Source organism: Diaphorina citri, unplaced genomic scaffold, assembly GCF_000475195.1.
Source record: "Diaphorina citri unplaced genomic scaffold, Diaci psyllid genome assembly version 1.1 scaffold742, whole genome shotgun sequence".
In the NCBI taxonomy this organism is placed as follows: Eukaryota; Metazoa; Arthropoda; class Insecta; order Hemiptera; family Psyllidae; genus Diaphorina; species Diaphorina citri.
In genome coordinates this window covers 48,460-75,933 of record NW_007378175.1, presented here as the reverse complement: position 1 = coordinate 75,933, position 27,474 = coordinate 48,460, and the positions used below count along the sequence as shown (strand labels likewise).

At 40.5% G+C, this 27,474-nt stretch overlaps 1 protein-coding gene across 1 annotated transcript; it reads right to left on the bottom strand.

The window, feature by feature from the left end:
- Positions 1-110: 110 nt before the first annotated feature.
- Positions 111-27,474, bottom strand: LOC103511702 (protein melted). The gene is made up of 19 exons (XM_026825401.1): positions 27,318-27,474; positions 27,223-27,232; positions 26,904-27,029; positions 26,134-26,294; positions 16,361-16,505; positions 15,682-15,856; positions 14,889-15,052; positions 14,244-14,453; positions 13,797-13,960; positions 6,574-6,752; positions 6,038-6,162; positions 5,619-5,828; positions 5,149-5,312; positions 3,516-3,725; positions 3,111-3,226; positions 2,405-2,598; positions 1,676-1,936; positions 568-819; positions 111-449 (listed from the first exon to the last, which is right to left on the bottom strand). Exons 3-18 carry the CDS (start codon positions 26,949-26,951, stop codon positions 577-579), a joined length of 2,769 nt encoding a protein of 922 aa, XP_026681202.1. The 5' UTR covers positions 26,952-27,029; positions 27,223-27,232; positions 27,318-27,474; the 3' UTR covers positions 111-449; positions 568-576.

Genomic DNA, 27,474 nt, shown 5'->3' with positions numbered 1-27,474 from the left:
AAAAAAAAAAAAAAAATTTTAAATCTAAAAAAAAAAATTCTAAAAGCACAACCCAAAAAAAAAAAAAAAAAAAAAAAAAAAAAAAAACCAAGTGAACCTCCAATCGGCACGGGCTCATACAAAAAGCTGCTTTCTGAGCTTCGTGTATTGAACTTGAGAGCTTAAAAATAACCAAATAATGTCAATGATTTTTATCGTACTTAGGTTCGGTTTATCAATAGCATTTATCAGGCTGTTAAAGTTATTGACTTGTCATGTAAAATGGACGCGGCACACAAGGGATAAAAAAAAGAGGCCGCCTTATTGGCTTGTCAAATTAGCATTGATTCAAATGTGTTTTAACTGGCTGATAATTTTAATAGCCCGACAAAAGCAATAATAAAATTGATAAATCGAACCTTATAGCTTCAACCACGAGTATAACATTAACCTTACCTTTTCTCGCTCGGGTTAACTCGTTACACAGCGGTACGCACAAGGCTGGACAAAAGCAATAATAAAATTGATAAATCGAACCTTATAGCTTCAACCACGAGTATAACATTAACCTTACCTTTTCTCGCTCGGGTTATCTCGTTACACAGCGGTACGCACAAGGCTAGAGCCGCGGGTGGGCATTTCTTTCGCCTGGGAATGGGCCACTACCACGGACAAGCATTGAACCCACTGTTCCGCATTCTTCCCGTTCTTTGGTTTCAAAATGAGCGAATCATCTCCGGTGAAAATTTCGAAGGCTTTGGGAATATTGCGCGCACCCCGGCTCACTTTGACACTTCGTATGCGATGAACGTCGATCGGCGTCTCTTGTTTGTCCTCTTTCTGAAACGTGAGAGATAAACCGGATTTTCACTTTCTATTACTAAAGTATTGGTATAAGTAGGGCCATCGGCTTTAATAAACGTCCTTGGTCACTGCGAATTGGTTAGATCCTTTGACACTTCGTATGCGATGAACGTCGATCGGCGTCTCTTGTTTGTCCTCTTTCTGAAACGTGAGAGATAAACCGGATTTTCACTTTCTATTACTAAAGTATTGGTATAAGTAGGGCCATCGGCTTTAATAAACGTCCTTGGTCACTGCGAATTGGTTAGATCTCTTTGACACTTCGTATGCGATGAACGTCGATCGGCGTCTCTTGTTTGTCCTCTTTCTGAAACGTGAGAGATAAACCGGATTTTCACTTACTAAAGTATTGGTATAAGTAGGGCCATCGGCTTTAATAAACGTCCTTGGTCACTGCGAATTGGTTAGATCTTTGTGACATTACTAAAGTATAGCGAAGTTATACTAGTAATGAGAAAGTATTGCAATCGGTCCAAATATTCAAAATCGGGAAATGGGTAGAAATATCCGTTTTATTTTAAAGAGGTTTGATAGAGGAAACTGTAACATCGGAGGTCCCGAAATCGAAAAGAGGAGGACAGGATAGGAGAAAGGCAGCCGTTCCGAGACCGAACCTTACTTGTTTTTCAGTTTGCGGCGATTCAAAACGCAACCTAGCGCTTTATCAGGCAGACGCACTACCCTCAAAGATAACTAGGCCATATTTATAAAATTTACACCTATTTGGTACCAAATACATAAGACCTTGTTTATACTGCGGGAGTAAATGGACTTTTCAGTCTCATTCTGGCAGTATAAACAGGGTATATTCTATTCTATTATTATTACTTACCGAGCCTTTGTATGACAAATGGGCTCCGGAGAGCGTAAAGTAGCGAGTGCGCCAGCGCTTGAATATCTTCCACCTCCCCTTCTTCTCCTTGAGTTGTCCTTCTATGACAGGATGCGAGTCCTGCAGGAACCCCACAGCCCGCTCTGGATGGTTGCAGAGGAAACATCCCCAGGATGCTTCCTTACCTCCGCCACTGACCCCGTACTCGAATACGTCACAGAACCCGCTGTGTCGTAATTCATTCAGCACTGCTTCCTGATCCTAAGGAGGGGAATTGTTTTATCACTAAAAATGATTTTACCAAGTGTGTGTACCAACAAATAAGTAAATGTGTACAAACTCAGTCCTTTAATTGTTTTATCGCCAATGTGTGGCAAATGTGCTCAACGTCTTAGAAGAAGAAACTCTCCGGTTGAAAAATCTTTTTGTATCTGTCTTTTTGTGACTGAGAGAATGACCTAATGGCCAAGTTCCCGACATTTGAAAACAACAACAACAACAACATTTTGTATCTGCCATACACCGGTGTGATGGTCTCTTGCCAAGGCTCGTCCTGAACCGCAGTCAACCTTCATGAGGACTTGTGCTTATTCTTTAAAAGCAGAGAGAACCCTTTTAAAACTAGCTGAACCCAGCTAGCTAGTAGGCTGGTTAGAGTTAGCTGTTCTCCTCCCTGTTTATAGTCCCACAGCTGGACGCTAGTCTACTCTCTGTTTAACGTCCCCTAACCAAATAAGTGTGAGTTGGCTTTGGAGGTTGTTTGTAAACTTGGATTAGTTGACTCACCTGCTGAGATGACGCTTGCTGTTGTCCAGGCGGCTGGGGTTGTGACTGGGATGGGGGTTGATTTATGTGACTGCTTGTGCTAAGTCTGGTCATACTCTTGTGAAGACCCCCCACTGACCCGAGCCGACTACTGCTTGCTAGAAAAAGGAAAAAAGGGATATTTTGAATTTATAAAGTGAGGTACATGTTTTTTTTTCGTTATAATTATGTCTGCTTTTATTGAGGCCAAATACTTAGATGAAAGAGCACAAATGCTAAGTCTGGTCATACTCTTGTGAAGACCCCCCACTGACCCGAGCCGACTACTGCTTGCTAGAAAAAGGAAAAAAAGGATATTTTGAATTTATAAAGTGAGGTACATGTTTTTTTTTTTCGTTATAATTATGTCTGCTTTTATTGAGGCCAAATACTTAGATGAAAGAGCACAATATATTGGATTTAGAGTTAAATCAGGACTCACTTAAAGGTCAGCCATTTTGTACCTATTTTGCAGCAAATACATAAGACCTTGTTTAGACTGCGGAAGTAAAGGGACTTTTCAGTCTCATTCTGGCAGTATAAACAGGGTATATCCTATTCATCAGGTAGACCTAAACAGGTACGCCTGATCAGGTCCGTGTTAAATACTGCGCTACAAAGATTTACTTACCTATATTGAGTCGTGTCATGGACCTATGAGCTGCTGAGCTATTGAGACGGGATGTACTTCTACTATCAGCACCAATCCGAGGTCTAATTCTTGAGTTGTTGTTGCTATCTTGATTTCTGCAGGAAAAACGCACAATACAAAGAGGTTATTGAAAAAAGTGAGTGATAATTTTTAAGAGTTTGTTTGTTCGTTAATTTGTTTATTTGTTTGTTTCAAACTTTGCAGAGAGATTCGATAATTTATGTAAATCAAAACTTTCATGGGGGCGGTTTTCTTTGTACAGTTGTACAGTTCGGCCCCTATTTAAGGCCATAACTTTGAAAACCATTAATTTTGAAAAATTAAAGGAGTTCGCCATTCCCAGGACTTTACCTTTCGCCTGAGGTCGCTACAAGATCAACTTACTTTGAGTTAGGTGTATACGTATTGGTAGAGTGGGTGCTGATCACTGTCGAATTCTTGGTCTTGTAAATCCCCCCTCCACCTCCACTCGAAGGAGGAATATTATTGGTCGATTCCACGGACGAGGACTTGGTAGTGGGGGTCGCGGATTCGCATCCCCCCACAGTCACAATTGTCACGCCATTGTTGTTCGAGCTCTGGTTTACTTGAGCGCTGAAAAGAAAAAGATCCGAGGAATATGAAATGGGCCATCATATGAATTGAAATTTTCTACGCTTATTGGTTTAAAAACAGAACTGAGCCAGTCTGGTCAGCTCGAAAGGTAGTAGGCTACTACTATTATTGTGGTCAAATTCTCAAATTATATTGAGGATAAAATTTCATACCTCGGCTGGGATTGAACCCACGCCCTCCTGTTTACCAGGCAAGCGCCTTGACCACTACACCACCGACATTACTTATTACTTTCCTTCCTATAGGATAAGGAAAGTAAAAATAGGTTCCAATAGTCCTACACACTGAACTCCGCACACAGGAATTTCGTTAGAAAAGTCCGCCATTTCAACGTAATTTGGTTGAATGGTAAAGATTGCCTCTGGCAATAATGTCGCCTTTTGTTTGTATTTATTGGTGTATGTTTGTTTGTAATTAATTGTAATTACAACTGCTAAGGTCTTTAGTGACGGGGGTTTTGCCCTCCATTCGGTGACAAGCTACCCGCCTACTCACATTGACCTCACCCAGCCTGAGTGTGCCCGGGAAAAGCCAACAGCACTTGATTACACAAATGGTCACCCGTCCGGACACTAACCACACGCAACATTGGGATCAAATCATGTCATAGGTCTACTTAACTCTATTTAATTCTGTGCTTGATTCCACTCTTACCTTTGTTTGAAAGAGAAGAGAGAAAAAAACAACAAACAATACATTATAATAGTGCTTATTTATAGAAAATTGTATAAATGAAGATCTGCGTGAGAAGGGGCTGTCCGGAAATGAGGTGCATAACAGAACGGACTGGAAGAGACTGACGCGAAGTGCCGACCCCACTTGAGTGGGATAAGGCAAAGAAGAAGAAGAATAACTGCTAAGGTCTTTGGTGACGGGGGTTTTGTCCTTCATTCGGTGACAAGCTATCCGCCTACTTACATTAACCTCACCCTGCCTGAGTGTGCCCGGGAAAAGCCAACAGCACTTGATTACACAAATGGTCACCCGTCCGGACACCAACCTCGCGCAACATTGGGAACAAATCATGTCATAGGTCTACTTACTCTATTTAAGTCTGTACTTGAGTCCACTCTTACCTTTGTTTGAAAGAGAAGAGTGAAAAAAAAAACAACAAACAATACATTTTAATAGTGCTTGCCCTTTGTTAAATGGAGCAGTAAAAAGGACCTAAACAAGATCTACTAAAGGACACTTCAAAAGATATCAGTAAATCCTAAGGCCAGCGATTCACTATCAGGTAGACCTGACAGGTATGGCTGAAAAGGTCCGAATGTCAGGTCTACCCAACACCTGATGAAGACACACACTATCAGATAGAACTGACTCTATCAGGTAGACTTGACACCTAATCAGGTCTAACTGATAGTGAGTGGCTGACCAGTACGTAGACGTATGGTTGTACCTATTTCGACTGCACTGCCAAACTTCAGCCAGCATCTTGTCTGTGCAGAGTACAGGATATGTGGAGCAGAGCAGTGTCGCTTCCCGGAGTAGAACACTCTGACTTGACCTGTCAGCTTTGGGGAGATGAGCCAGGATAAAGTTCAACGCGTCCTGGGCTTTATCCTGTAAAATAAACATACAATTGTACTGTAATTCAAAGGTAAGAATAATAACTAATAAGCTGATTCAAGGGGTAATTGGTAATAGATTGCAGGCATAACTGAATTCGTAAAAGGCAGACCTCCGTTGTTACAATGCCCTTTTTACTGTTACAGTACCCTTACAGTTACAGTACAGTTAAACCCATGATCATGAAACACACGAGACCTTCTTTAGACTGCTGAGGTAAACGGACTATTTAGTCTCATTCGAGCAAGATAAACAAGGTATATTCTATTCTACAAAGCATTATACTTATACTTCACATACCTTATTTAATCGTCCTACAGCAGCCACAACTTGTACAGTAACACACAGTGTATTCGCGTTTCCCTCGTTGGCTTGCTTCAATTTGGGTACATAGTCCACCAAGAGCTGGGGTCTCTTTTCGGCCAAGTGCAGGAAAATCTGCATGGTGGCCAAAATAGTGGAATTGGTGGCCAAGTACTCGCAAAGCTGAGGCAGACTTGCTTCCAAAAGCTGAAAACAATAGTAGGAACTTTATTTTTCTATTGTCTTTCAAAGAGGTCCAACTATACACATTTTTTTGAACCAGAATTACTATTTCCTGTTTATAAGGTCGGCCGTGTTAGCTAGGAGGGTGGCGCGTCTGCCTTGTAAGCGCTAGGTCACATGGTTCGATTCCCGCCCGGAACGAATTTTATGGGGGCCACAAGGACAGTGCTTACCTGAGAGGCGGCAGCAATGGCGGAATTATTGGCGGCAGGGACGTTACTATTGCTATTGTTAATAATGGTGACACTTGTGTTGGCATTGTGACGGCGAGGGGTTACACTTGAGCTGTTGAAAGGACCTGAGAGAGGGAAAAATGGCGAACTTTAAGGAGGATTTTCAACAGTGGAATGTCTGTGTTCAGGAGTTTTTCCACATTTATGACTTTTAAGTTGGCAAACCTCTCTAGTTCTCTACATTGTAGCCAGAGATCTCTCTAAAAAAACGCCTATATCGTTGGCTCATGTAATAGAGGCTCAAACGACTTTACGGTGCTCTCTTCTCCCAGTGAAAGGGGAAGCAGAAAAAATAACGTAAAGGAGTGTCGTCTACCCATAGCCGACCCCGTCGATCGATGTCGACTGAAACCGTACACTGCTTCGACAACATATATTCACCTCCATCGAATATCAATCGACGGCGTCGACATGTGTGAACACAGCTACAAAGTAAAAACCCACGGAGATAAACGAAACATAAGATCTATACGTACGTGCTATGGAGTGTAGGTTGGCTGCACTGGACTGACTCAAAGCTTGAGATATGATGGACTGACTGAGTGGTGACCCTCCTCCCAGCGTACTAACAGGACGAGTATGTGTGTGCTGAATGTAGCGAGGTGTAACGATAACCGAATCATCACGCAATGCTGATCCACTACCACCCGAACCTCTGTGGAGGATATAAAGTCAGCAAATATTATTTGAGATACTGAGAGAACGCATTTTGTTAAAGAATTTAACAAAGGTTGAGTGCGAAGGGAATCCACTCGTAAAATTTTGCAGCCGAAACCAAAAGACAGCCCAAAAGTGATCACCGTAGGGCTGATAAAAATCTATTTCTTTTTATTCTTCTTTGCTTCTGTTCGGGGTTATTTGTTGCTTTGCTAACTTGGTTTAGTAAGGTCTAGGAATAGAATTTGTTTAGCGACCTAACAATACGGGAGGATATAAAGTCAGCAAATATTATTTGAGATACTGAGAGAACGCATTTTGTTAAAGAATTTAACAAAGGTTGAGTGCGAAGGGAATGAACTCGTAAAATTTTGCAGCCGAAACCAAAAGACGGCCCAAAAGTGACAGCACCGTAGGGCTGATAAAAATCTATTTCTTTTTATTCTTCTTTGCTTCTGTTCGGGGTTCTTTGTTGCTTTGCTAGTTTGGTTTAGTAAGGTCTAGGAATAGAATTTGTTTAGCGACCTAACAATACTCCTATTCGGATGTTTCACTGAAATACTCACGTGATAGTCTTGGTAGGGCTAGGAGAGCGAGTACTCGTAGTCACAGTAACTCCTCCACTGGTTACTTTATTTCCGGCCACGTTATAATGTCTCGTATCTTTCTTCAATGTTTCTCCCCCTTTAAAGTATTTTAACACTAGGTTAATCACACTTGTATGTTTAAATGGCTAGGTAAATGTTTTCTATGTTTTACTGAATTTCAAATTTCAATCTTCAACTTTTTATTAATTTTTTTAAAGGTGCTCTTCTACTCATTACTTTTACGAGTGGATTCCCTTCGCACTCAACCTTTGTTAAATTCTTTAACAAAATGCGTTCTCTCAGTATCTCAAATAATATTTGCTGACTTTATATCCTCCACAGAGGTTCGGGTGGTAGTGGATCAGCATTGCGTGATGATTCGGTTATCGTTACACCTCGCTACATTCAGCACACACATACTCGTCCTGTTAGTACGCTGGGAGGAGGGTCACCACTCAGTCAGTCCATCATATCTCAAGCTCTAATGTCTCGTGCCGTGAATAGAAGTCACACTGCGGTTGTATGGCAAAGAGTGCGGCTGAAATGAAGACAACAATATTACATAAATTATATTGTTGTTGTTCTTTTAGCGGCTTTAGCTTTCGCCAAATGGTGACGACAGAATAAAGAAAAGATAAAATCTTTTTGTATCTGTCTTTTTGTGACTGAGAGAATGACCTAATGGCCAAGTTCCCGACATTTGAAAACAAAAACAACATTTTGTATCTGATCTGCCATACACCGGTGTGATGGTTGCGGCTGAAATGAAGACAACAATATTACATAAATTACATTGTTGTTGTTCTTTTAGCGGCTTTAGTTTTCGCCAAATGGTGACGGCAGGATAAAGGAAAGATAATATCTTTTTGTATCTGTCTTTTTGTGACTGAGAGAATGACCTAATGGCCAAGTTCTCGACATTTGAAAACAACAACAACAACATTTTGTATCTGCCATACACCGGAGTGATGGTCTCTTGCCAAGGCTCGTCCTGAACCGCAGTCAACCTTCATGAGGACTTGTGCTTGTTCTTTAAAAGCAGAGAGCACCCTTTTAAAACTAGCTGAACCCAGCTAGCTAGTAGGCTGGTTAGAGTTAAGCGGCTGAAATGAAGACAACAATATTACATAAATTACATTGTTGTTGTTCTTTTAGCGGCTTTAGTTTTCGCCAAATGGTGACGGCAGAATAAAGGAAAGATAAAATCTTTTTGTATCTGTCTTTTTGTGACTGAGAGAATGACCTAATGGCCAAGTTCCCGACATTTGAAAACAACAACAACAACAACAACAACAACAACAACAACAACAACAACAACAACAACATTTTGTATCTGTCATACACCGGTGTGATGGTCTCTTGCCAAGGCTCGTCCTGAACCGCAGTCAACCTTCATGAGGACTTGTGCTTGTTCTTTAAAAGCAGAGAGAACCCTTTTAAAACTAGCTGAATCCAGCTAGCTAGTAGGCTGGTTAGAGTTGGCTGTTCTCCTTGTTTATAGTCCCACAGCTGGACGCTGGTCTACTCTCTGTTTAACGTCCCCTAAACAAACAAGTGTGAGTTCGCTTCGGAGGTTGTTTGTAGATTATTTATATTGAATTAGTGACCAAGCACATTCCTTCTTTTTAACAGGTTTCATTTAATCTCTTTGCCTTGTCCTTCAAACTTTTTTTCTTTTTCTCATAGTTTTAGATTTTTTGAAGGTTTTACATCTTAGACCCTATTTTTAGGATTTTATCTTTGTGTGCTCTACTGGCGTATACCTAAGTAGTGTTAGGTACCTAATACATTCATAGATTTGTTCAAAGTAGATTATTTATATTGAATTAGTGACCAAGCACATTCCTTCTTTTTAACAGGTTTCATTTAATCTCTTTGCCTTGTCCTTCAAACTTTTTTCTTTTTCTCATAGTTTTAGATTTTTTGAAGGTTTTAGATCTTAGACCCTATTTTTAGGATTTTATCTTTGTGTGCTCTACTGGCGTATACCTAAGTAGTGTTAGGTACCTAATGCATTCATAGATTTGTTCAAAGTACTTATTTTTGTCTCTAAACTTTACACCTGCAGCAAGATTTTATAGGTATCTACCTACGTCCTACATAATACCTACATCTAAATTGTTATTTTTGAAATCAATATACATAAATATCTACATACTCTGGTACGAACTGTTTAGAATAGAATATACCTTGTTTATCCTGCCAGAATAAGACTGAAAAGTCCCTTTACTCCCGCAGTTTAAACAAGGTCTTATGTATTCGGTACAAATTTGGGACTTCTTTTCTCGGGGAAGGGAAACGCGGAGGGAAGACAAAATTGATAGAGAGAACTGTAACTGCCAAGGTCTTATCATTCCGAAAGTGAAGGAAGAGAAAGCTAGCCGTTCCGAGAATGAACCTTATCTGTTTGAGATAAAATTCGTTCCGGGCGGGAATCGAACCATGTGACCTAGCGCTTACAAGGCAGACGCGCCACCCTCCTAGCTAACACGGCCGACCTTATAAACAGGAAATAGTAATTCTGGTTCAAAAAAATGTGTATAGTTGGACCTCTTTGAAAGACAATAGAAAAATAAAGTTCCTACTATTGTTTTCAGCTTTTGGAAGCAAGTCTGCCTCAGCTTTGCGAGTACTTGGCCACCAATTCCACTATTTTGGCCACCATGCAAATTTTCCTGCACTTGGCCGAAAAGAGACCCCAGCTCTTGGTGGACTATGTACCCAAATTGAAGCAAGCCAACGAGGGAAACGCGAATACACTGTGTGTTACTGTACAAGTTGTGGCTGCTGTAGGACGATTAAATAAGGTATGTGAAGTATAAGTATAATGCTTTGTAGAATAGAATATACCTTGTTTATCTTGCTCGAATGAGACTATGTGGGACGATTAAATAAGGTATGTGAAGTATAAGTATAATGCTTTGTAGAATAGAATATACCTTGTTTATCTTGCTCGAATGAGACTTCTCACGCAGATCTTCATTTATACAATTTTCCCATTTCTTCTTTGGTCTACCTCTCCCTCGCTTGCCTTCCACTTCCAGTCTCGCAATTCAGCAGTTATAATTACAATTAATTACAAACAAACATACACCAATAAATACAAACAAAGGGCGACATTATTGCCAGAGGCAATCTTTACCATTCAACCCTGTAAACTAAACAGTGTCGTTCTAAAGAACTTAGTAGTTAAACCTCTATCAAAATCTATTTTGTCCTTTTTGCAGAGCGTCGTGCGAAGAAGATGGCCAAGCTTCATTTTGCATGTCAGGGCCGGGGTGAGCATTGCTTATACTCCCGCGCCCTATTTACCACTCGTACTCGTCATCCTAGGGCCTGGATACATCTCATGTTTCTTTCATTGCAGGTAAGTTTCCCTTCCTTTAGAAATAGAGTTGCCACTCTAGTTGGCTTTCTCAAAGTTTTGGCGTTAAATACCGGCCGAACCGTACATTTCTCGAGGTCCGGCCCGCGGACACATTTGATCGTTATAAATTATCGAAACTCTCTGCAAAATTTGAGCGACCTGTGGCTAAAGGTATAGTCGTGAGAAGCGCTAGTTCCTTTTGAGCTTATTCCCTGTATAGGCCTAAATAGCGGAATTTTGGTCCGATATAACGGCCGAACCGTACATTTTTCGAGGTCCGGCCCGCAAAAGGGATGTGAAGTATAAGTATAATGCTTTGTAGAATAGAATATACCTTGTTTATCTTGCTCGAATGAGACTAAATAGTCCGTTTACCTCAGCAGTCTAAAGAAGGTCTCGTGTGTTTCATGATCATGGGTTTAACTGTACTGTAACTGTAAGGGTACTGTAACAGTAAAAAGGGCATTGTAACAACGGAGGTCTGCCTTTTACGGGTCTCGTGTGTTTCATGGGTTTAACTGTACTGTAACAGTAAAAAGGGCATTGTAACAACGGAGGTCTGCCTTTTACCGGTCTCGTGTGTTTCATGGGTTTAACTGTACTGTAACAGTAAAAAGGGCATTGTAACAACGGAGGTCTGCCTTTTACCAATTCAGTTACTTATGCCTGCAATCAGCTTATTAGTTATTATTCAGCTTATTAGTTATTATTCTTACCTTTGAATTACAGTACAATTGTATGTTTATTTTACAGGATAAAGCCCAGGACGCGTTGAACTTTATCCTGGCTCATCTCCCCAAAGCTGACAGGTCAAGCCAGAGTGTTCTACTCCGGGAAGCGACACTGCTCTGCTCCACATATCCTGTACTCTGCACAGACAAGATGTTGGCTGAAGTTTGGCAGTGCAGTCGAAATAGGTACAACCATACGTCTACGTACTGGTCAGCCACTCACTATCAGGTAGACCTGATTAGGTGTCAAGTGTGTGTCTTCATCAGGTATTGGGTAGACCTGACATTCGGACCTTTTCAGCCATACCTGTCAGGTCTACCGGAAGCGACACTGCTCTGCTCCACATATCCTGTACTCTGCACAGACAAGATGCTGGCTGAAGTTTGGCAGTGCAGTCGAAATAGGTACGACCATACGTCTACTTACTGTAAGGCCAGCCACTCACTATCAGTTAGACCTGATCAGGTGTCAGGTATATCTGATACAGTCAGTTTTACCTGATGGTGTGTGTCCTTATCAGCTATTAGGGGTAGACCTGACGTTCGGACCTTTTCAGCCATACCTGTCAGGTCTACTAGAGTGTTCTACTCCGGGAAGCGACACTGCTCTGCTCCACATATCCTGTACTCTGCACAGACAAGATGCTGGCTGAAGTTTGGCAGTGTAGTCGAAATAGGTACTACCATACGTCTACTTACTGTTAGGCCAGCCACTCACTATCAGGTAGACCTGATTAGGTGTCAAGTCTACCTGATAGTCAGCTCTACCTGATAGTGTGTGTCTTCATCAGGTATTGGTTAGACCTGACATTCGGATCTTTTCAGCCATAATTGTCAAGTCTACCTGACAGTGAATGGCTGGCCTTAGGATTTACTGATATCTTTTGAAGTGTCCTTTAGTAGATCTTGTTTAGGTCCTTTTTACTGCTCCATTTAACAAAGGGCTGCTTCGAAACAAAACGCCCTTTTTTCACAAAGGGAACTGTGACCAAACGGAGGTCTTATCCCGAAATCGAAGAGAGGAGGGCAGGATAGGAGATGGTCAGCCGTTCAGAGAAGGAACCTTTTCTGTTTAGGATAAAAATAGCCTAGAAAACGCCCTTTTTTCACAAAGGGAACTGTGACCAAACGGAGGTCTTATGTTCCCGAAATCGAAGAGAGGAGGGCAGGATAAAAACGCCCTTTTTTCACAAAGGGAACTGTGACCAAACGGAGGTCTTATGTTCCCGAAATCGAAGAGAGGAGGGCAGGATAGGAGATGTGGAGATGGTCAGCCGTCCAGAGAAGGAACCTTTTCTGTTTAGGATAAAAATAGCCTGAGCGGAAATTGAACCCGCGACCCAGTGCCTACAAGGCAGACGCTCTACCTTTCGAGCTGACCAGACTGGCTCAGTTCTGTTTTTAAACCAATAAGCGTAGAAAATTTCAATTCATATGATGGCCCATTTCATATTCCTCGGATCTTTTTCTTTTCAGCGCTCAAGTAAACCAGAGCTCGAACAACAATGGCGTGACAATTGTGACTGTGGGGGGATGCGAATCCGCGACCCCCACTACCAAGTCCTCGTCCGTGGAATCGACCAATAATATTCCTCCTTCGAGTGGAGGTGGAGGGGGGATTTACAAGACCAAGAATTCGACAGTGATCAGCACCCACTCTACCAATACGTATACACCTAACTCAAAGTAAGTTGATCTTGTAGCGACCTCAGGCGAAAGGTAAAGTCCTGGGAATGGCGAACTCCTTTAATTTTTCAAAATTAATGGTTTTCAAAGTTATGGCCTTAAATAGGGGCCGAACTGTACAACTGTACAAAGAAAACCGCCCCCATGAAAGTTTTGATTTACATAAATAGAACTGAGCCAGTCTGGTCAGCTCGAAAGGTAGAGCGTCTGCCTTGTAGGCACTGGGTCGCGGGTTCAATTTCCGCTCAGGCTATTTTTATCCTAAACAGAAAAGGTTCCTTCTCTGGACGGCTGACCATCTCCACATCTCCTATCCTGCCCTCCTCTCTTCGATTTCGGGAACATAAGACCTCCGTTTGGTCACAGTTCCCTTTGTGAAAAAAGGGCGTTTTGTTTCGAAGCAGCCCTTTGTTAAATGGAGCAGTAAAAAGGACCTAAACAAGATCTACTAAAGGACACTTCAAAAGATATCAGTAAATCCTAAGGCCAGCCATTCACTGTCAGGTAGACTTGACAATTATGGCTGAAAAGATCCGAATGTCAGGTCTAACCAATACCTGATGAAGACACACACTATCAGGTAGAGCTGACTATCAGGTAGACTTGACACCTAATCAGGTCTACCTGATAGTGAGTGGCTGGCCTAACAGTAAGTAGACGTATGGTAGTACCTATTTCGACTACACTGCCAAACTTCAGCCAGCATCTTGTCTGTGCAGAGTACAGGATATGTGGAGCAGAGCAGTGTCGCTTCCCGGAGTAGAACACTCTGGCTTGACCTGTCAGCTTTGGGGAGATGAGCCAGGATAAAGTTCAACGCGTCCTGGGCTTTATCCTGTAAAATAAACATACAATTGTACTGTAATTCAAAGGTAAGAATAATAACTAATAAGCTGAATAATAACTAATAAGCTGATTGCAGGCATAAGTAACTGAATTGGTAAAAGGCAGACCTCCGTTGTTACAATGCCCTTTTTACTGTTACAGTACAGTTAAACCCATGAAACACACGAGACCTTCTTTAGACTACTGGGGTAAACGGACTATTTAGTCTCATTCGAGCAAGATAAACAAGGTATATTCTATTCTACAAAGCATTATACTTATACTTCACATACCTTATTTAATCGTCCTACAGCAGCCACAACTTGTACAGTAACACACAGTGTATTCGCGTTTCCCTCGTTGGCTTGCTTCAATTTGGGTACATAGTCCACCAAGAGCTGGGGTCTCTTTTCGGCCAAGTGCAGGAAAATTTGCATGGTGGCCAAAATAGTGGAATTGGTGGCCAAGTACTCGCAAAGCTGAGGCAGACTTGCTTCCAAAAGCTGAAAACAATAGTAGGAACTTTATTTTTCTATTGTCTTTCAAAGAGGTCCAACTATACACATTTTTTTGAACCAGAATTACTATTTCCTGTTTATAAGGTCGGCCGTGTTAGCTAGGAGGGTGGCGCGTCTGCCTTGTAAGCGCTAGGTCACATGGTTCGATTCCCGCCCGGAACGAATTTTATCTCAAACAGATAAGGTTCATTCTCGGAACGGCTAGCTTTCTCTTCCTTCACTTTCGGAATGATAAGACCTTGGCAGTTACAGTTCTCTCTATCAATTTTGTCTTCCCTCCGCGTTTCCCTTCCCCGAGAAAAGAAGTCCCAAATTTGTACCGAATACATAAGACCTTGTTTAAACTGCGGGAGTAAAGGGACTTTTCAGTCTTATTCTGGCAGGATAAACAAGGTATATTCTATTCTAAACAGTTCGTACCAGAGGTTTATTGTGAGCCACCAGTGCAAACAGCTGCAGGAGAGCAAGCTTCTCACTCAGATCACACTGAGGCAGTAAAGATACCAGGGCCATAGCATGCTCATGTATAGGATCCTTGGTGACAGCATAGATCTGGGGTAGAACACGACATAGGGGATAATTGCCTGTAGGAGAAAACAGAAAATCAATTAACATCATGAACTCTTTGTGGCAACACAAAGATCTTTTTCTAAACTTTTGTGGACAGCATCACTGAGTTTGCCTGTAGGAGAGAGAAAAAATTGGACCGATTGGTAGCTCGCTATACTGTAGTAAGAAAGTAAAAATCAATTTATATCATCAACTTTTTTGTGGTAAAGCAGATCTTTTTATAACCTTTTGTAGACAGCATTACGAAGTGCGTTCTTTGCATTCAATTTCCATCTTTCAATAATCTTTTTACTCTGGTAATGCAGCCACTGGTTGCTACTTGATTAAAGTAGCTACTCATTGTCCTCATGAGGCTGAGCGCACCCAAACTCCAAGCACAGAGCCGAAAAAACTTTGACCCCTCCAGGAATCAAACCTGGGACCTCCAATGTGCAAGCCTAGTGTGATAGGTACAGAGGAAGTATGTAGCCTAATTATGTAGGTACCAATGATATAATTGAAGACAAATAAAACATTGCCCACATATTACAAAATTACAATGAAACATTGAGAAAATAAAACCTCCCACCCTTTCTGTCCTCTCTCTCTCTCTCTCTCTCTCTCTCTCTCTCTCTCAATGTTAACCACATGGAGTATTTCTCACCTGAAATGACCGAGTCTATGATGAGCTGGATATGTTGAGACAGAAGAGGAGCATTATGAATGACAGCAAGAGATAAATATGATGCCATGTTCCTCGATAGCTCTCGGTTGCCTTTATGAAGAAGCTTGACTGCCACGGGCAATGCTCGCTTCATAACATCCTTCTTGTTGTAATTCTGTGGGTTTCAAATGGAAATGTCAATTCCTTTAGTACAGTAAGTAAGGGTAGGTAGGTACTTGTTCAGAAATAACATTAATGGAAAATTGCTACAAAAAGGAGCTATCACAAATGAACAGTCAGTGTTATTATAGGGTTAAGTTAAACACAAAAAGGAGCTTTATTTTTCATTATCATGGCTTTTAAATAATTATCTAAGTAAGTCCTCATTATGAAAAAGCATGAGTTGTCCACTGCTGGGCCCACCAACTAAATGGCCTAATAATGATTTACCTACTTCATCTTGGGAGTTCTACAACCATAAGAGATGGTTGAGTAATGAGAATAAGAGCACCTTTAAAAAAATTAATATAAAGTTGAAGATTGAAATTTGAAATTCAGTAAAACATACAAAACATTTACCTAGCCATTTAAACATACAAGTGTGATTAACCTAGTGTTAAAATACTTTAAAGGGGGAGAAACATTGAAGAAAGATATTTAGAACTTGTTTTGTTCTTACCAAGAAAATGCATGATATAATATCTGAGGATATCTTAGCATGAGGAGGGTCTTCATCTTTAGGCGAGGGCTTCAGGTTGTGATTCAAACAGGATTCCAATAATCCCACCAGAGCTTCTGCGTGTTGCTCAATAGAGTCTGTCTCTCTGAAATATGAATGGATTATTTCAGTGCGCTTGTTAAGGTCATGGTCCAAGTGACATGACATGACAAATGTCACTTGGACATTGATTTTCTGGTGACATTGGGAACTATTAGGCCAGCCACTCACTATCAGGTAGAACTGATCAGGTGTCAGGTCTACCTGATAGTGTGTGTGATGATCAGGTAGACCTGATCAGGTGTACCTGTCAGGTCTAGCTGATAGTGAATGGCTGGCCTTAGGCAAGTTAACTGTTCACTGTTGAGTAAATTCTCATGGCTACCTAAGTACACTGGCATTTATCCCACACTGCAGCATGGGAGGGGGCTGAGACTTTTATCAGGTAGAACTGATCAGGTGTCAGGTCTACCTGATAGTGTGTGTGATGATCAGGTAGACCTGATCAGGTGTACCTGTCAGGTCTAACTGATAGTGAATGGCTGGCCTTAGGCAAGTTAACAGTTCACTGTTGAGTAAATTCTCATGGCTACCTAAGTATACTGGCATTTATCCCACACTGCAGCATGAGAGGGGGCTGAGAATTCAGTACCTAAATGCCTAAATTTTGGAACCTCTAAAGGTAGCAATATTCTAGAAATATCTGCCTATACTTGAAACACTGACCCCTTCCTGTCAGACTATTTGACCCATTGGGGGCCCCCCTAATTGAATCCTTGCATGATTGTGTAGTTGTGTACCCCCAGAAAATCATAAATGCCATTGGCTACTTAGACCAACCACCCCCTGTCAGGTCTATCTGATAGTATGTGTGCTTACCAGGTAGACCTGATCAGGTTTGCCTGACAGTGAGTGGCTGGCCTTATTTGAGAAAAACAAAGTTATGAGCAAAGTAGGTCAACGGCCTTACCTGATAGCTGAGGTAACCCTAGTGATGCAGATCTCAACAACACTCTGATCATTGTTATTATTCACATAATCAGGAAGACTGGTAATCTCAGAGATTTTTGTGACCACTTCGGTCAAATCATTAATTATGCTAGAGTCTGGCACTGAAAACAGGTCCCCAGCCTGAAAATATAAAAAGTATTTTGAAAATAAATGAATATTTACCATACCTACTTACCTAATGGTGAGTGGATGGGTTTAAATAGGTACAGATATCAAAATTAATTGGAAAAGTTATTTCAGTTAAGTATAGATACTGTACCATTAGTTTTTTGGTGATTGATTATGATTACCTATTTGGTAGGCAAGTGTTTACACTCCTACAATGAGCATTAGAAAAATGAAGTCAACATCAAAAGGAAATCTCTGTTGATTCTTTTGTAATTTTAGATCATACAATAGGCGACAATAAGGAGTATGGTCTGAGTACGAGACATCTCTGGGAACATTCGATGCACTTGACCACTGAGACCTATGAGAGCACAGTTGACTAGGACGGATACCAGACTCATCACTTCCATGCCATTCTGAAACAACATAACAACATTAGTCGATTCACAAAACAACGTCGATCGACGGGGCCGTCGATCATGTGTGGAGACACCTTTAATCAGAATAAACTAACTCTAAGTAAAAATTATTGCTCTTACAATGGATTCTAAACCATTGTGAACCGACGGGCAATGAGAATGCTGACTTCATAGCTAAGGCCAGCTACTCACTATCAGTTATCAGGTAGACCTGAGAGGCGAACTTTTTCAGCCGTATCTCTAAGGTCTACTTGATAGTGTGTGTGCTCATCAGGTATCAGGTAGACCAGACAGGCGGACCTGATCAGGTGACACCTGATCAGGTCTACTTGATAGTGACTGGCTGGCCCAAGAATCGGGGGATATTTCTAGTCTTCGGTCTGACAGGGTAACAAGGGATTATTCGAATGACTCACTCACCTGCCACATGCCAATAACGGGCAATGAGAATGCTGACTTCATAGCTAAGGCCAGCTACTCACTATCAGTTATCAGGTAGACCTGAGAGGCGAACTTTTTCAGCCATATCTGTAAGGTCTACTTGATAGTGTGTGTGCTCATCAGGTATCAGGTAGACCTGACAGGCGGACCTGATCAGGTGTACCTGTCAGGTCTACTTGATAGTGACTGGCTGGCCCAAGAATCGGGGGATATTTCTAGTCTTCGGTCTGACAGGGCAGCAAGGGATTATTCGAATTACTCACTCACCTGCCACATGCCAATGTTAGGAATGCGTTGGCCAAACGGTCGCTGGAATATGAAGCACAACTTGAACGCATCACTACGGATCTCTATTAGATTGTTGAGTAGGGCACACAGGGCAGCTAGAGGGAATGCACAGGAGAATAGCACCACGTAGCCTAGCTGAATAAACATTTCCAGATGATCGGCGAATGTTCCTTCGTACTGGAACAAAATTAAAATATTTCGCCAAGCTAGTTACGTAGTGATGCGTTCAAGTTGTGCTTCATATTCCAGCGACCGTTTGGCCAACGCATTCCTAACATTGGCATGTGGCAGGTGAGTGAGTCATTCGAATAATCCTTGCTGCCCTGCCAGGACGAAGACTAGAAATATAGAGGACATGCTACGACACATGCCACATGCGTCTAATGTAGCAGTTGTTTTATTACTACAAAATAAAACGGCAGTGAAACCATTCATCCTTTAAAAAAAAAAAATAGCTATTAAGTAAGTCAGCATTCCCGTCGGTTCTCAATGAGCTGGAATCCATTGTAATACCAACGATTTTTAGTTACTTAGAGTTAGTTTATTACGAATAAGTCTCTTGGACTTTATTTATGCGTCTTTACTGTACAGTGGACTTCGAAAATTTGGAGAATCTCCCTGGTTCTTTACTGTTTGGAAATTCATATCTCCTTGGCGAAAGTGCCACAGAGAGGAATAATAAAAAACGGCTTTGTTTCAGAATGGCATGGAAGTGATGAGTCTGGTGTCCGTCCTAGTCAACTGTGCTCTCATAGGTCTCAGTGGTCAAGTGCATCGAATGTTTCCAGAGATGTCTCGTACTCAGACCATACTCCTTATTGTCGCCTTGGAGGTAAGTCTATGCGTCCGATTTTAGTGAAATCGGGAGCCAGCTGTAACAACACGAGCTTACTACGAGATGGACATGCTAGGACCCAGACCATAGGAGTCTAATGTAGCCATTGTTTCATTGATGTTAAATAAAAACAGCTCGGCGGTGAAACATTCATCTTTTTGTGGTCAAGTGCATCGAATGTTCCCAGAGATGTCTCGTACTCAGACCATACTCCTTATTGTCGCCTTGGAGGTAAGTCTATGCGTCCGTCCGATTTTAGTGAAATCGGGAGCCAGCGGTAACAACACGAGTTATATCAAGAGGCTTACTACGAGATGGACATGCTAGGACCCAGACCATAGGAGTCTAATGTAGCCGTTGTTTCATTGATGTTAAATAAAAACAGCCCGGCGGTGAAACATTCATCTTTTTGAAGAGAGTGAGAGAGAGAGGACGAGCTTACTACGAGATGGACATGCTAGGACCCAGACCATAGGAGTCTAATGTAGCCGTTGTTTCATTGATGTTAAATAAAAACAGCGCGGTGGTGAAACATTCATCTTTTTGAAGAGTGAGAGAGAGAGAGAGAGGGAGAGAGGGAGAGAGAGAGAGAGAGAGAAAAACCACTGTATAACTCTTCGTTCTAAAACTGTGTTTTTCTAACTCTTGTTCGCAGCACATCATGTTTGCAGTGCGGTTTATCATCTCGTGTGTTATCCCAGATCTTCCTGACTGGGTTGCCACTGAAATGGCCAAGGTGGAATTTGCACGACGTGAGGCTCTGAGTCGAATATCCTCCACTGCAGTAACTCCTGGCCTAGCGGACAATGGCGGAACTGGCGGTACTAGTGTACATCATGTAGCGTCTAATACTTCAGTAGGGAGGTAAGGATCTAAGGCAGCGATTCTCAACCGGGAGTACGTGAGAAACCCTCCGGGGGTACGCGAAAATGCATTGCGGAATGGCGGACAAAAGATTAACAAAAGCAACTTTTAAATTTTGGCGGCTTATCAGAGTGCAGTACAGTCCAAAAGGTACTGAATTTTTACCTCAAGGCACTAAAGTACTGAATTTTTTCAAAAGGTGGTTACTGAGTGTGTTTAGAACTCAGTAGTAATGGTACACATCAACCTACATAGGTGTGGGTACCCTCTACTCATTATGATGGTGGTGGGGGTTCGTGAGAAGCTGCAGTTTCACAAACACATGAAACATTTTCAAATGATTACATTTTATGTTTCAGATTCACCATCTCTCCTCTCCCTGCTGACTCAATAGATCCTAATGATATCCCTCTCCTACCCCATGAACGAGAGGAACTCATCATCTTTTGTGCCGAAGAGAAACCTGAACACCAACCAGACACAAAGCCCAACGAGGAATCAGTCCTCTCTCAGGAACCTGAAACCTTGTCAGAATCATGTCCAAAACCTGACAAAGAATCAGTCCTCTCTCAGAAACCTGATAACAAACCGTCCTTATCTTCATCTCCACCCAAATCTGTCGATCCATCATCATCCTCACCAAAACTAAGCAAGCCCAAGCACATTAATCTAAATCACATGACCATTAGTCATGGCATGGAGTGGATGCGTCGCTTCAAGCTAGACCCCATGGCCAGACGTATCTCGGAACTAGACAACTCTGTCATCAAGAGTACAGACTGTCTACCCTCCGCCTCGGGAGCACAACGGAAGGATAACCTCTCCCTGTCAGCCATGAACATACAATCACCGCCACATTGGCATCAGAAGTTCCAATATGATCAGAAGCAATCAGAAACCTCCGGTAGTGATACCTCCCTCTCTTCAGAGACCCTACCTCTCCCTTCCTCTTCTCTTCCTAACGCGCCTCTCAGCAAGCGACAGAAAGTGAAGAACTTGTTCATGAAACGCGCCAAGAGTATAGCTGTGTTCTCACTCAAGTTGAAAGAGAAGCGGGCACAGGAGGCGGAACTACAACGGACAGAACGGAAAGAGAAGATAGCCAGCAAACAGATGGAAGAGTTGAATCTAACAACTGGAGGAGAATTGTCGTGTATACCGCTGGAGAAATTGATCTGTGTGGATGGTGCTACTTCCAATTTTCATCCTCATTGAAGTATCCGAGTGAAGGATGAAAGTTGCACAAGTACTGAGAATATGGACATTAATATTTATGCATGGGTGTCCTGTGATGTGTATATTTCATACGAGAATGTTTTTTTAATTGAAAATCAAAAGCTTTCCTAATAGGTACATACTTCCTACCGTAACTTTTGTTTATTATTTCCATGTTAGGTAGGTTATAATTTATAATAAAAAGTAAAGGTAATAGAAAGTAAAAAGGATTTTAGACCTTTCAGTTCACAACTCAATATTGTAACGATAGGTTAAGTAAAATTTCCTCATACCTACTATAGATATTATTTATATTGAATTAGTGACCAAGCACATTCCTTCTTTTTAACAGGTTTCATTTAATCTCTTTGCCTTGTCCTTCAAACTTTTTTCTTTTTCTCATAGTTTTAGATTTTTTGAAGGTTTTAGATCTTAGACCCTATTTTTAGGATTTTATCTTTGTGTGCTCTACTGGCGTATACCTAAGTAGTGTTAGGTACCTAATACATTCATAGATTTGTTCAAAGTACTTATTTTTGTCTCTAAACTTTACACCTGCAGCAAGATTTTATAGGTACTTATCTACCTACGTCCTACATAATACCTACATCTAAATTGTTATTTTTGAAATCAATATACATAAATATCTACATACTATTATTTTACTATGTTAAATTCTAACAGTTTTTTCCGCTCAACTTTAGGGACTCTGTTTATCTCTACATAACCGTAACTATTGAAAGCTAAGTTTATCTAGAACTCCTCTATTTTTTTATTATTACTTTTTTTTCTCAAGACGTTTGATGGATGGAACTCTAACTGCTAAGGTCTTATCCCGAAAGCGAAGAGCTAAGAAAGACTGGATAGAAGAAAGTCAGCCTTTCCGATTAGGATTAAATCCGCCCCGGGCGGGATTCGAATCCGCGACCTAGTGCTTACAAGGCAGACACGGATTTGCTCGACAGTTGACTCTCGGGAAATCTGGAGAAACTTCAGTTCCCCTTCAAAACATTATGTATGCAATGTGCAATATTTATGTGTACGGTAAAATTTTGTTCAACACCTCCGTACGGTAATTCTGGACCTGAGTACGGTAATTCCAAATCTAGCTGAAATCTAGCAAGATTACGTTTGATTTTCACGATTTGTACAGCTACAGATTACAGAATGTACAGTCAGTGCTAGGTTGTCACAACTTCTTTCAGTTCCCCTTCAAAACATTATGTATGCAATGTGCAATATTTATGTGTACGGTAAAATTTTGTTCAACACCTCCGTACGGTAATTCCAAATCTAGCTGAAATCTAGCAAGATTACGTTTGATTTTCACGATTTGTACAGTGCTAGTGCTAGGTTGTCACAACTTCTCTTGGAATTTGCTAGATTTGGATTAATTTGTGGATAGGATAGAGTGTAGAGTGTGGATTCTGTGGATTATTTGGGACACCAAAGAAGGCTTCTGGATTTTTGGATTATCCTTTTTCTTTCCTTTGTAGCCAAAAGGGTGATTCTGGCTCTGATTCTTAAAAGTCTTTGCCTTCGTTTATAGATGAGAGCCTGAACAAATAGAAATTCAACAGGTGGTTTTTGGTAAGTTAATTCACCCAACTTTCATTTGTTCCATTTTTACAACCATTTGGCTTTGGACACCAAGATGATGATAGCCTAGAAACATTTGGGAAGAGAAGAGAACCTTTTAACCTGAATTTTATTAACAACATTCAAAGTGTTTCCTAGTGTTTGGAGTGTTCTTTCAATTAATTTCTCTAAATTTTCAGGCCACTATCCCCAAATCTTCAGACAAATGATATGGAACAAAATAATAATCGAGTGGACTCGAGTGAAGTCAAACTCGAGTCCACTCGAGTAAAATCATTCACTCGGCCCATCACTATTTCTGATTTTCTTCTTTAAAATAGTAGCAATTATGCCAATTAATTCAAGTCTAAATTACATTTAAATTTATTGTAACTCTAGAAAACGAGAAAACCTGAAAATCTAACTTCAACTTCATAGTTTGGTGCCTTACTTGGAATAGGTAATGTATGAAATATCTTTAATAATATGCCTATGCCTACCTAGATTTGTACTTACCTATTTCTTTTTATTGATAAAGTGAGTGCTGTTTGATAGCCACAAGCAGAGATTTGGATGGGTGACAAGATGATTGCAAAAATGTATGAAAAAGCCAAGCCTTCATAGCCAAGTGTGTAGGTATCAATCACAAGTTTGCACTGCAGAGGTCCCTTGGCATATTCCATAAAAAAGACTGCACTCTCCATTCCTTGCTGAAAAATCAGAACCAATTCTCCAATAATTCTGTACCTTTGTGTGTAACGCCTGAACTTTAATTGCTCTGCATGCTGTGCCTAAACTTAACTTCTCAAAACGAGGTATACCTATGTGGCTTATTCCATTCTTCCTCTTGACCCCTCATTTTACAAGATGATTGCAAAAATGTATGAAAAAGCCAAGCCTTCATAGCCAAGTGTGTAGGTATCAATCACAAGTTTGCACTGCAGAGGTCCTTTGGCATATTCCATAATGACTGCACTCCCAATGCTTACTTATAGGGAGGAAAGTTATGTAATAGACTGAAATTTTTGATGGTCAGTTCTTTCTCGATGCACAGATTGTAAGCAGTACATTTGAAGGGCCAAGAGGAAGAACGGACTTACCCACAAAATAACTTCTCAAAACAAGGTTGGTATCTGTGGCTTATTCAGTTCTTCCTCTTGCCCCCCATTTTTTTTTTTCACACAGAGTGTAAAAAGTGTGGAATTAAAAGTGGTTTGGGTAATTATGCTAAAGATGAAGACCCTCCTCATGCTAAGATATCCTCAGATATTATATCATGCATTTTCTTGGTAAGAACAAAACAAGTTCTAAATATCTTTCTTCAATGTTTCTCCCCCTTTAAAGTATTTTAACACTAGGTTAATCACACTTGTATGTTTAAATGGCTAGGTAAATGTTTTGTATGTTTTACTGAATTTCAAATTTCAATCTTCAACTTTATATTAATTTTTTTAAAGGTGCTCTTATTCTCATTACTCAACCATCTCTTATGGTTGTAGAACTCCCAAGATGAAGTAGGTAAATCATTATTAGGCCATTTAGTTGGTGGGCCCAGCAGTGGAAAACTCATGCTTTTTCATAATGATGACTTACTTAGATAATTATTTAAAAGCCATGATAATGAAAAATAAAGCTCCTTTTTGCGTTTAACTTAACCCTATAATATAACACTGACTGTTCATTTGTGATAGTTCCTTTTTGTAGCAATTTTCCATTAATGTGATTTCTGAACAAGTACCTACCCTTACTTACTGTACTAAAGGAATTGACATTTCCATTTGAAACCCACAGAATTACAACAAGAAGGATGTTATGAAGCGTGCATTGCCCGTGGCAGTCAAGCTTCTTCACAAAGGCAACCGAGAGCTATCCAGGAACATGGCATCATATTTATCTCTTGCTGTCATTCATAATGCTCCTCTTCTGTCACAACATATCCAGCTCATCATAGACTCGGTCATTTCAGGTGAGAAATACTCCATGTTCTTAAATGGCTAGGTAAATGTTTTGTATGTTTTACTGAATTTCAAATTTCAATCTTCAACTTTATATTAATTTTTTTAAAGGTGCTCTTCTACTCATTACTCAACCATCTCTTATGGTTGTAGAACTCCCAAGATGAAGTAGGTAAATCATTATTGGGCCATTTAGTTGGTGGGCCCAGCAGTGGACAACTCATGCTTTTTCATAATGATGACTTACTTACATAATTATTTAAAAGCCATTATAATGAAAAATAAAGCTCCTTTTTGCGTTTAACTTAACCCTATAATAAGACTGACTGTTCATTTGTGATAGTTCCTTTTTGTAGCAATTTTCCATTAATGTGATTTCTGAACAAGTACCTACCCTTACTTACTGTACTAAAGGAATTGACATTTCCATCTGAAACCCACAGAATTACAACAAGAAGGATGTTATGAAGCGTGCACTGCCCGTGGCAGTCAAGCTTCTTCACAAAGGCAATCGAGAGCTATCAAGGAACATGGCATCATATTTATCTCTTGCTGTCATTCATAATGCTCCCCTTCTGTCACAACATATCCAGCTCATCATAGACTCGGTCATTTCAGGTGAGAAATACTCCATGTTGTTAACATTGAGAGAGGGAGGAGAGAAAGGGTGGGAGGTTTTATTTTCTCAATGTTTCATTGTAATTTTGTAATATGTGGGCAATGTTTTATTTGACTTCAATTATATCATTGGTACCTACATAATTAGGCTACATACTTCCTCTGTACCTATCACACTAGGCTTGCACATTGGAGGTCCCAGGTTTGATTCCTGGAGGGGTCAAAGTTTTTTCGGCTCTGTGCTTGGAGTTTGGGTGCGCTCAGCCTCATGAGGACAATGAGTAGCTACCAGGTAGACCTGATCAGGTTTGCCTGACAGTGAGTGGCTGGCCTTATTTGAGAAAAACAAAGTTATGAGCAAAGTAGGTCAATGAGACACTAACTTTCAAAGGACGGCCTTACCTGATAGCTGAGGTAACCCTAGTGATGCAGATCTCAACAACACTCTGATCATTGTTATTATTCACATAATCAGGAAGACTGGTAATCTCAGAGATTTTTGTGACCACTTCTGTCAAATCATTAATGATGCTAGAGTCTGGCACTGAAAACAGGTCCCCAGCCTGTAAATATAAAAAAGTATTTTGAAAATAAATGAATATTTACCATACCTACCTAATGGTGAGCGGATGGGTTTAAATAGGTACAGATATCAAAATTAAATGGAAAAGTTATTTCAGTTAAGTATAGATACTGTACCATTAGTTTTTTGGTGATTGATTACCTATTTGGTAGGCAAGTGTTTACACTCCTACAATGAGCATTAAGGCCTAGACACACCAAAACCGCACGATAAGTATAAAAAGTATTTTGAAAATAAATGAATATTTACCATATGTACCTAATGGTGAGCGGATGGGTTTAAATAGGTACAGATATCAAAAATAAATGGGAAAGTAATTTCAGTTAAGTATAGATACCATACCATTAGTTTTTTGGTGATTGATTACCTGTTTAGTAAGCAAGTGTTTACACTTCTACAATGGGCATTAGAAAAATGAAGTCAACATCAAAAGGAAATCTCTGTTGATTCTTGTAATTTTAGATCATACAATACTTTACCTTTGATAGATCCTTATTGCTAAGGACTTGAGTAAACAAAATGAAGTCAACAGAGAGAGAGAAGGAAATCTCTGTTGATTCTTGTAATTTTAGATCATACAATACTTTACCTTTGATAGATCCTTATTGCTAAGGACTTGAGTAAATAATTCATGCATTCTGGTTTCTTTTATTGCTTATCTGCCAGACCCAATGATGTGATACAATCATTTGTCTGAAGATGTGGGGATAGTGGCCTGAAAATTTAGAGAAATTAATTAATTGAAAGAACACTCCAAACACTAGGAAACACTTTGAATGTTGTTAATAAAATTCAGGTTAAAAGGTTCTCTTCTCTTCCCAAATGTTTCTAGGCTATCATCTTGGTGTCCAAAGCCAAATGGTTGTAAAAATGGAACAAATGAAAGTTGGGTGAATTTAATAACTTACCAAAAACCACCTGTTCGGCGATAATACGTTGAAAGCACCAGTTCCTGATATATCACTGAAGTTAAGCAACCCTGTGAATTTTCTTCATCTACCACCTGTTGAATTTCTATTTGTTCAGGCTCTCATCTATAAACGAAGGCAAAGACTTTTAAGAATCAGAGCCAGAATCACCCTTTTGGCTACAAAGGAAAGAAAATGCAGAAATCCAGAAGCCTTCTTTGGTGTCCCAAATAATCCACAGAATCCACACTC

Coding starts and splice junctions, on each gene's coding strand:
- LOC103511702 (XM_026825401.1), bottom strand. CDS start 26,951: ATGCATGAATTATTTACTCAAGTCCTTAGCAATAAGGATCTATCAAAG. Junction 26,295..26,903: donor GCAATAAGGATCTATCAAAG/GTAAAGTATTGT, acceptor TTATATTTACAG/GCTGGGGACCTGTTTTCAGT. Junction 5,313..5,618: donor CTGTAGGACGATTAAATAAG/GTATGTGAAGTA, acceptor TTTATTTTACAG/GATAAAGCCCAGGACGCGTT.